The sequence below is a fragment of the Phalaenopsis equestris genome, unplaced genomic scaffold (genome assembly GCF_001263595.1).
Source record: "Phalaenopsis equestris unplaced genomic scaffold, ASM126359v1 Scaffold219149, whole genome shotgun sequence".
Classification (NCBI taxonomy): domain Eukaryota; kingdom Viridiplantae; phylum Streptophyta; class Magnoliopsida; order Asparagales; family Orchidaceae; genus Phalaenopsis; species Phalaenopsis equestris.
In genome coordinates this window covers 437,937-447,968 of record NW_018237541.1, presented here as the reverse complement: position 1 = coordinate 447,968, position 10,032 = coordinate 437,937, and the positions used below count along the sequence as shown (strand labels likewise).

The 10,032-nt window shown below is 32.3% G+C and overlaps 1 protein-coding gene across 1 annotated transcript in view; it reads left to right on the top strand.

Moving 5' to 3' along the window:
• Positions 1-7,605, top strand: part of LOC110037387 (ADP-ribosylation factor 1-like) — a 9,924-nt gene extending 2,319 nt beyond the window's left edge. The window contains exons 3-7 of the mRNA XM_020742027.1: positions 2,764-2,834; positions 3,018-3,137; positions 5,700-5,818; positions 6,423-6,504; positions 7,343-7,605. Of these exons, the coding sequence (XP_020597686.1) occupies positions 2,764-2,834; positions 3,018-3,137; positions 5,700-5,818; positions 6,423-6,504; positions 7,343-7,348 (398 nt within the window). The 3' untranslated portion in view covers positions 7,349-7,605. The remainder of the gene's footprint in view (positions 1-2,763; positions 2,835-3,017; positions 3,138-5,699; positions 5,819-6,422; positions 6,505-7,342) is intronic.
• Positions 7,606-10,032: the final 2,427 nt, after the last annotated feature.

Sequence of the window (10,032 nt, the reverse complement as noted above, 5' to 3'; positions counted from 1 at the left end):
CATCCGCATGCCCCCGCTTCCATTTCCTGGCGCCCCATTCCTCTTTCTCTGGTATTTGCCTCACATTTTCATTTTTGTCCGTTAAAGAGTGAATTAAAAATCTGATTTTGTCTTCCTGCAATTCATTTGGTTATAATTTATTAGTAAATTGTTGAAGATCCCATTGTTGTTGTTACTGGAGCTTCTAGAGCAATTGGAAAAGCAGTGGCTTTCGCATTGGGTAAATCTTGGTGTAAGGTAAGTAAATTGTTGAATATTTATGCTGCAGTGGACCAATACTCTTCAAGTTAATTCTTTTAGTAGTTGGCGGTTCCAGAGAGTTGCGCAGCTCCTCTATTTTCTTTTGTATAAGAGATATGGGAGTTTATAAAATATTATCACAGTTCTTGGCTTGGGCTGAAGAAGAAAGTTTCTAGCTAGAACAAGTTAATATATCTAGTTGCAGAATCTGTAATGAAGATTGTCGCATAGCTGGTTTGATTCAGTTACGTTCTTCTGAGCTTTAATTAGTTGTTCGTTAAAGTTCAATTCAATGGCCATGACAGGCAATGTGGTTATAGATATTGAAGCCCGAAGCATCAACTTCCTGATAAATGTTGTGGGAGTTCTATAGGAAGCAACTTTCTTTAACATGACAAAATAGCCTTTGCATTGTTCATATGGCATTATCTGTGATGCAAGGTGTTGCATGCTTCAAAATTCTTAATATTGCATATTGAATTTGACTCCTACCTGTATCATATTCATGGAAAATTTTATAAGGTGCAGTTGGTTGTATAAGATGCTGAACATGCGGAATTTAGCTTCCTCCAGATTGGTTTGAGTTGTATAAGGTGCAGTTGGTTGCAGTATTTATTTCTTTTAACTTGGACGAGGCTCTCCTAGTATTTATCTGCTTTGCAGGGAACTATTACAAATTCTTCTACATGCCCCATTTGATTGCTTCTAAACAGGAAACATAATTATGCATTCTATTTGGTTGGATGTAAATGAAGTGGTTTATTTCTTTTTTTGTTGATTGCCACTGAGACGATTTATAGATATGACTGAGAAAATAAATTCATATGCATTATGAGTTGGGCAAGCACTTGGGATGGGTTGTTTTATTATCGGTATTTTGTAGCAGTTTGAACATTTTTCTACCTGATATTATGTTTTCTGTTGCTAGAATTTATTTTTTTAAATAACAATTTTTAGGTGGTATGTATGTGTCGAATGAGTCTGAAATGGACTAATTGGTTCTAAAATAGCTGAGGGATAGACATTACAACTTTTGTGTGCCAGTTTTTTCATTTAACTTAAAAAATCTGCAAATAAGCTGTTTACAAAACGCGCAAACCAAACAGTTAAACAACTTATCCAAAACAGGGGCAGATTGGTCATTTATCCAGAATCAGTTGTTTTCCAAACGCACAAACTAAACAGTCAGTCAGCTTATCCGGATCAGCTGGTTATCAGCAGATTATCAGGATAAGCTGCTTATCAGTATAAGTTGGATAAGCTGCAGCTGCCCCAAAAAGACCCTTAATCGAAGTTATAATTATATGTTCAACAACCTGATTCAGTTCTATCATATGTTATAATTTGCTTTAGGAATTTAAGATTCACAGTAAATTGCTCTTTTGGCTGCTCTTAGTGGACATTTACAGGAGGATGTACCTTCGTGTATGGTTTTCACTGGTGATATTTTTCTTGTGAATAAGACTAGAGAAAGAGTTCACGAAAAAAAATTAATTATGAAGGACTACGTTGGAGTCTAAAGGCCTTCATTTGAGTAGATCTAAAATCGAATACATAGAATTTAATTTTAATAGTGGTAGCTCTAGTGGCATGGCTGTAACTATGGGTATTTAAATCATTTAAATGTGTGAATATTTTAGATATATTGAGTCTATTGTTCAAAGTGTTGGTGATATAGATGCAGATGTTATTAGCAGAATACAAGTTGGGAATGCATCGGCCCTATTTTATGATAGAAAAAGTAACGCTTAGACTGAAAGAAAAATTTTTATCCGATGATGGTGAAACCTGCAATGCACTATGGCGCAGGCTGTTGACTTTGAAAGAGAAGCATAACACAAAGTCAAGTGTTGTTGAGAAGAGAATGCTTAGGTGGATGAATGGCTTGACCACTAGATACAAAATGTGAAATGAATATATCAATGATAGGGTTGGAGTAGCTCTAGTGACGGATAATATTAGAGAGAATTTTCTTATATGGTTTGGTCACATTAAACACCAATCATCTCATGATCCGGTTAGGAGATTAGATGTTTTAGATTCGACTTATATTAAGAAAGGCATAGATAGACATAAACTTACTTGAGCATATTATATAAAAAATGATCTAATCTATTAGAATTAAATGAAAATATGACACTTAATAGAGCGCAATGGAGAAAAAAGATTCATGTAGCCAACCACCCCACTTAGTGGGATAAAGGCTTGTTGCTGTTGTAAATTGTTTTTGTGGAACTTTAAACAACATTGTATTTCAAGAATAGTAAAATATCTAAAAAATATCAAACCCTAGACTCCAAATTTAAAAGCCAATGGTTTATACAACTCTCAAAATTAAACGTGTCAAAAGCTGAACATGCCCAAACTCATCATATAAATTGAGTCTTAACAGCGTGGTTGAGCGTTGATTCCAAACACCTACTTTTTTTTTTTCCTCTCCTGCCATGTTTATCCTTCATAAAAGATGCTGTAATATTTTATGATTATAGAGTTCTTAACCCTTTTTTTTTTTTCGTATTGCAGGGTTCAATGTTGAGACTGTTGAGTACAAGAACATTAGCTTCACTGTTTGGGACGTTGGTGGTCAGGATAAGGTATCCATTTTCTTGTAAAGTAATTCTTCTTTATAAGTGAAAATGTTATAAGGTTCATGCAAGGGCAGTGTAGCACAGAAAAGCACCATGAACCATGATTTTTTTGTGTCTATCATGATTGTTAATTGAAAACTTTGCGTATACTAATATTTATTATCCCATTTTTGCTTGAAACAAAAACAGATCAGACCTTTGTGGAAGTACTACTTCCAAAATACGCAGGGTCTCATTTTTGTTGTCGACAGTAATGACAGAGAACGTGTTATTGAGGCCAGGGATGAGCTGCACCGGATGTTAAGTGAGGTAAGATCATTACCGTACTTGTTGATAGATATAGCTATACTTTTTGTTACATATTAAGTCTTCTTCACTCCATGTTGTGAAGTTTGTTTCCTCATTTTTATTGTATAGATAGAAATGGTAAACTTCAGAGGGTAATAAAACATGAACGTCGAAGTTTTCTGCTGCTTTGCGTCCAAATAGAACAATTGGTTTATTCTTTATTGAAATAGACTAGAATAGTGGTTGGGTTTTAATATTATCCATGCATAATTTGGTAGATATACACAAAACAATAGTCACAATCCACAAAGCCGGTTTATACAATAATACTATGAATTTTTTTTCCTGCCTTAGAAAAAATTATTAAGTTTAATATACCCTTTAAAATACATAAAATGTTATACAATATAAAACATATGATAAAAAATTAATTTTTTTATATTAATACGATCATTACAATTTATTCTACAACATAACAAAAGTTTTACGGTGAAAATTTTATAATTTTTTTTGTAGATTTGAGTTTTCTTTCTAAACCTGATCGAATGGAATGCCCAAATTGAAGAAAATGATACCAAAAATAAATTATGAAGTTGGTTAATAGGGCATGCTTAGAGCCAAACAATAGTCATAACTTGTCTGACTGATGAAATTGGCTTTAAGCCTTTAAAATCAACTTTTGCCCCCTAAATCATTTTTATTCTTTCACTAAATAGCTCGTGGTTAAGCAAAACAATATGGAAATGATATATTGGATAATGAATTAGGATATTCATAATAATTTTTTAAATATTTAATCAAAATGTATAAATGAATTGCAATAAATATTTTGTTTTAATGTAAAATTTTATATAAATTATCTTATATCTTGAAATATAGAAATCTAAATATTATAAAAAAGAGTCAATAAATGATGCACTGTTTTGATGAAAATGATTCATAAGATGGACATTGCATTGTTACAAAAAATTTATTTTACAAAAATATCTTAATTTTTTTTAGAAAGTCAAATTCAATAAGAAACCTTTTGTTTTAATATCTATAATGTTATAAAAATAATACAAATATATTTAAAATAGAGTGGAGAGTTTTCTACAGTATGGTGAAAACGTTTTATGAATTAGATGTAAAATATACAGTCAAATTAATCGAATACAATACACATAATTTACCAAATCTCAAAATCAGGCCATTACAGGTGCACTCATATCTTATAAGAGCAGTCCTCATGTTAAGTTTATCAAACATTGGCCTACCAACCATATAGAGTTTCAACTTCTGGTTCACTAATTCGGTTATTGCAACAAGCATTGCTTTTCTTGGTTTTTCATCATTTGGGTCGTTGTTGGATTGTTGAGCGTCAAAGCCACTTAAACAGGAGTATGATCATTATTCGTTTGTTTGCTTCTTGGCTATCACTGGCATATTGTCCTCAACCCCTATAAATTAGGCTCGTAAATATATTTATATTACCCTTGGGATTCTTTTTGTGCGCACCTTGTGGTCGATTTGGAGCTCATTCACCTCCCCAATAGATAAGGTCGCTAATGCTTCATTGTTCGATGAAGCACAAACAACTCTTTCTTATATACAATATAGTTTTTGGGAGCATCTTGTAAAATTATTGATTAGTAGAGTATGGATTGCCCTTATTGCATAGCACCACACAAATAGTATGATTCTATTCCCTGGCCTCAATCTCAAGGACTATTACAAATTTGATAGAGCGAAGACACACTTTTTTTGTTTACAATAAGAGAAGCTCATTCTCATGTTTCTTGCCAAGTGTAACTGAGCCAGGCCGATTTGCGAGCCGGCTCGGGCTCGGCTTGATAAATGACTCTTGAGTTGAGCTCAATGAGCCAATAAGTCAAGCTCAACTAAACTTCAAATTGACTCATTAGCCTATGAACCGACTCGTTTAACAAAATATTAATGTAAAATATACTAAAAGAATATTAAAATTCAAGTAATTTCATATGATTTATCTCGTAATTGAGCATTTTATTTGTCATATCACTTAATTTTATTGTTTTTAACACAACACTCAAAATTTTTTTTTAATATTCACTTTTCTCACACCTGAACATTCATAGTTATTCACATAACACTCGAATATTTAATATCACATTAAAAATATCACTATTATCACTTTTTAAAAGTTAAATATTATCTTTTTATGCATAAATTTAAAAAGTTTGAAGCACCAAAATGTTTTATATATGTAAATATAAAATTTTAGGTGTAAATACATAAGAATTGTGCTACATATGTAATTTTTCTTTTATTATAATGTTAGATTAGATTAATACTATTTTATCTATTTCGTAATAACAAGCCAGCTCAAATTTAGAGATTTAAGCTCCGGTTTTTGCTCGAACTCGATTATTTAATTAAGCTCAAGCTCAAGTCAAAGATAGCTCGAGCTCGACTCCAACTCGTTCACACCCCCAGTTCTTCCAAAAGAATAGTATTTTTTCTCTCTCTTGCGTGCTCACACTTAAACTTCTGACTTCACGCCATAGTCATTTGCATATTAACATACATGAAACTTTAGTTAATCAATTTTTTCTGTTCTTGTAGGATGAGCTGCGAGATGCCGCCTTGCTCGTGTTTGCAAACAAACAGGACCTACCAAATGCGATGAATGCCGCTGAAATTACCGATAAACTTGGCCTCCATTCTCTTCGCCAGCGGCACTGGTATGGCAATTTCTTTTCCAATTCATATCCTCACAACCTTTTTTTTTCAAGTTTTTCTTTTTTAGAGGCATTTACATAGACACCACCCAATTCCTATGTATTTATATCTAACATTTAAACTTTACATTTATACCACCTAAATCTTTCATATCAAATCAAAGATGCCGCTATTATAACTTTTTAGAAGTGAAATATAACTTTTCATGCACAAGTACGCTCGCATGTATGTAAAAATTGCTGTTTAGATGTTAGATATGTAAATACATAGGGAGTTGAGTGGTATGTGTGTAAATCTTAACATTTTATTTCATGGGGCATTTACCTGCATTACCACACAATTCGTATGTTTTTACGCATCTAGCACCTAAACTGTAACATTTACATACATGTCATTCAAATTTTTGAAATTGCATAAAAAATATGCAAATCTCATACTTTACATGTTAGATATGTACATATATAAGAATTGCGTTTAGGGTATATATGTAAATCTTCCATTTTTAATTTTTATTTTTAATGGGGCGTATCTCTTTTTAATTCGGTGCTTTTTCTTCGGTGTGATTCTGAGAAAACTAATTGATTGTTGGATATATTTGATTTTCAGGTACATCCAGAGCGCTTGCGCCACTTCCGGTGAAGGCCTCTATGAGGGGCTCGATTGGCTCTCCAGCAACATTGCCTCTAGGGTAATTTAATAATTTAATGCTTTCTGTTTACAATTTTCATAAGGGACATTTACATACATAACACTCGATTTCTATGTATTTACATATCTAACACTTAAATCTTTTCTTTTTTACATTTCTACCACCAAAAATTTTTCCATCCCATAAAAAAATGCCACAATTAGGGCTGTCAAAACGGCTCGTTGTTCGCGAACAGCTCGTGTTCGGCTCGTTAAGAAGCTCGTGTTTGACTCGTTCGCTAAGTTAACGAGCCGAACACGAACAACCTAAACAAATATTTGTTCGTTCGTGTTCGGCACGTTTTGGTTCGAATATATATATATATATATATATATATATATATATATTTTATGAGCAGTATTTTTAAAAAAAAATAATTGACTACAAAACTACAAAGATTTATAATCAATTAAAAGTATTAATAAAGAACATAGAATAAAAATTATTAAATTAGATTCAAATGATGTTTTAAATCTTGTCCCAAGCCTTAACATCTTATGAATACGCGATTAAGGTTGTCAAAATGACTCTTTGTTCGTTAACGGCTCACTAAGCAAATGAGCCGAACGCAAACACACTTTTTGAGCTCGAAATATTAACGAGCCGAACACGAGCTGGGGTCTGGGCTCGCTCCTGTTCAGTTCGTTTACACCCCTAGCAATAGTTTTTTTTTTTTTTTTAAATTGTAATAACGGGTCATCAATTTAAAAATCAAAAGTTTAGGTGCTAAGACATGTAAATACATAAATTGAGTGTTATGTATGTAAATCCTCCTATTCATAAACCCTTAAGTTGGCATGTAAAGAGAAAAGCTATAACAATTCCTGTTATGTGTTAGGGCTGACGCAATCAAAGGAGCACTTCTATGTTAGCAGGTGGATCATGATTGAACTATGCAGACGGATTGATTTTTCAGATTCAGGAATATTAATCTATATTTTGTTTTCGCTGATATATAAACAGAATAGATATATTTATAATTTTATATCCATCGATTTATTTTTTGTTTTAATTTTTGGCTCGTGACATCTAGTTTCTGTTGCAGGTATGTATTTGACTTGTTGTGTGTTTAACTGCGCCAATTATACTGGAAATTTTTTGCACTTCTTCTCTTATGGTTTTTGATTCGATAAATGTGCTCATCTGGTAGGCTAATGAGCTCACAAGTTGAGCTTCTTTAGCTACGAGCTTGCACTTGAGCTCAAAATTAAGATTGTTTACAAAAGAGCTCTATGTCATGGATAAATAGTCCCACATCGGCTAGGTGTAGGGCCGAAAAGCAGTATTTAAGTCTTGGGCTGCCCACCTCTCTTAAGGGCTCTTTTAGGAGGTGACAAGTGGTATCTGAGCAGATTAATGTTTGTTAGGTGTGTGGACTCTCCATGGTCCAGTGGGACCGTCCGTGGAGCTGATCCGTGACGAGAGCGTCACGTGATTGGGTGGAGGAGAATGTCACGGACAAATAGTCTCATATCGACTAGGTGTAGAGCCGAAAATCAATATTTAAGTCATGGGTTGCCCACCTCTCTTAAGGGCTCTTTTGAGAGGTTACATATTGCTCAAGCTCGTCGAGGCTTGCATTGGTAACTCAGGAATAGACTTGACTAACCAAATTTTGTTCACATTGATGTCTTCTTTAGTGAGTTGCAGCGATAGATTTCTCCTCTCTTGTTGTCTCACCTTCTTCGTTGAGCTTCCATGATGACATCATTTGAGCTCGTGAGAGAGACCGAGTTTGTAGCTTGAGCTTGACTCAATATCATGCTTGTAGCTCGACTAACTAGCCAAGCTCAAGTGAGATGTGACTAGAGCCCGGGTCACAAGTATGTGGAACTGGTTTTAAACTCATGTACATAAATACATCTCTCACCTCAACATTCATTTTTATATACATAACATTTGGATGTTATAAATTTATGCATAAAAAGGAAATATTTCACTTTTAAAAAGAGGTGGTGTTATTTTTGATGTGAATGAAAATTTGATTGTTATGCATGTAAATATAAATGTTTAGGTTGTGTGATATATAAATAAATGTGTGCTATGAATGCTAATGCCTCTTTTTTATTTTATTTTTTTAATATTCTTTATGTTTTTTATATGGATGTGAATTATGTGCAAACTGATGGTATGGTATTGAGGTGGTAATGTACAATAATATCATTAAAATATCAAATGACAAGGTAGTATACGGGTTGTATTTGTGATAATATTGTATATCGATATCATTATAATACTACTAGACTAACAGCGTTCAAAATATTAAGGTAACAAAATGCTATAAGTAGGACTTTATATCTCAAGAAGCGCATATTAAGTCAGGACTCCGAACGTAGAGGAACGTTTGAATTTCAAGTCGCTATGTTATATAAATATTTTGTTGTATTACAGGAATTACAGGAATATTTCATCAGTGTTATTTGTAAAAAATGAAGTGTTATTCGAGTATTATGTGGTGTTACTCAATTACTTTGCGATGTTATTAAAATATTACACCGCGTTACTTGATTTGGGGTTGTCTTATTCAGCAAATTCCCCGTATTATTTCAATTTCCATATGTTTTTTGAATCAGTCCCAGATTAAGTAACGTGGGTGAATATTTCAATAACACTTCATTTTTCACAAATAACTCTGATGAAATATTTTTATAACACAATGACTATTGCAATCCGAATGTAACTCTACGTTCGGAGTTCTGACGTAATATTAAAGAGCCTAATGCACGTTTACGCTTAATGTCCTCTATTTACAGTAATTGGCTCTTATAGAATGATGCATATTTATCTCCATCTAAGCCTGTAGGCGTGACTCCCTTGGCCCTATTTTACGATGATCCAGGCAATCATCTAATGTAAAGTTAAAATGGAAGTATTTTTTACATGACTTGAAAGATATCAGTGGTATAAATGTAAAAAGTAAAATTTAGGTGTTGGTTATGTAAATATACGAGAATTAGAAGGTATGTATGTAAATGTACCTTTTTTTTTTCCTCTCCCTCTCCAGTTTCACTTGAATCTCGATCTCCAGTGATATGCAAGAGAGGAATATATATATCCTTCCTTATAAAATGCATTATAAGTAACCCAAAAAAACCCTTATGAGACTAAAGACATTTTGTCATTCATCTTCAAATAAATTCTAACTAATATATATATATCCTTCCAAATTGCATTAAAAATAGAATTAAATTTGATTTATTATATTTAATAAATAAAAAAACTTGCTTGATAACTTAAGTGTCATTTATATAAACATCATACAATACATATATTTGCATATCTAACACTTCAATTTTTCTCAATTACAATTATGACACTCTAATTTTACATATTACAAAAAATAGAGTAATTATTAATATACATATATATTCTCGTAATTTTATCATCAAAACCAATGTTGATTATTTTTAAATAAATGAATTTGTTGAATTTCATATTAAATGACATTCAAAGATAGTTTTGTACAAATAAATAGAACTTCTAAATAAATTTTTTATTAATAAAATATAATAAATATTATAAAATTAT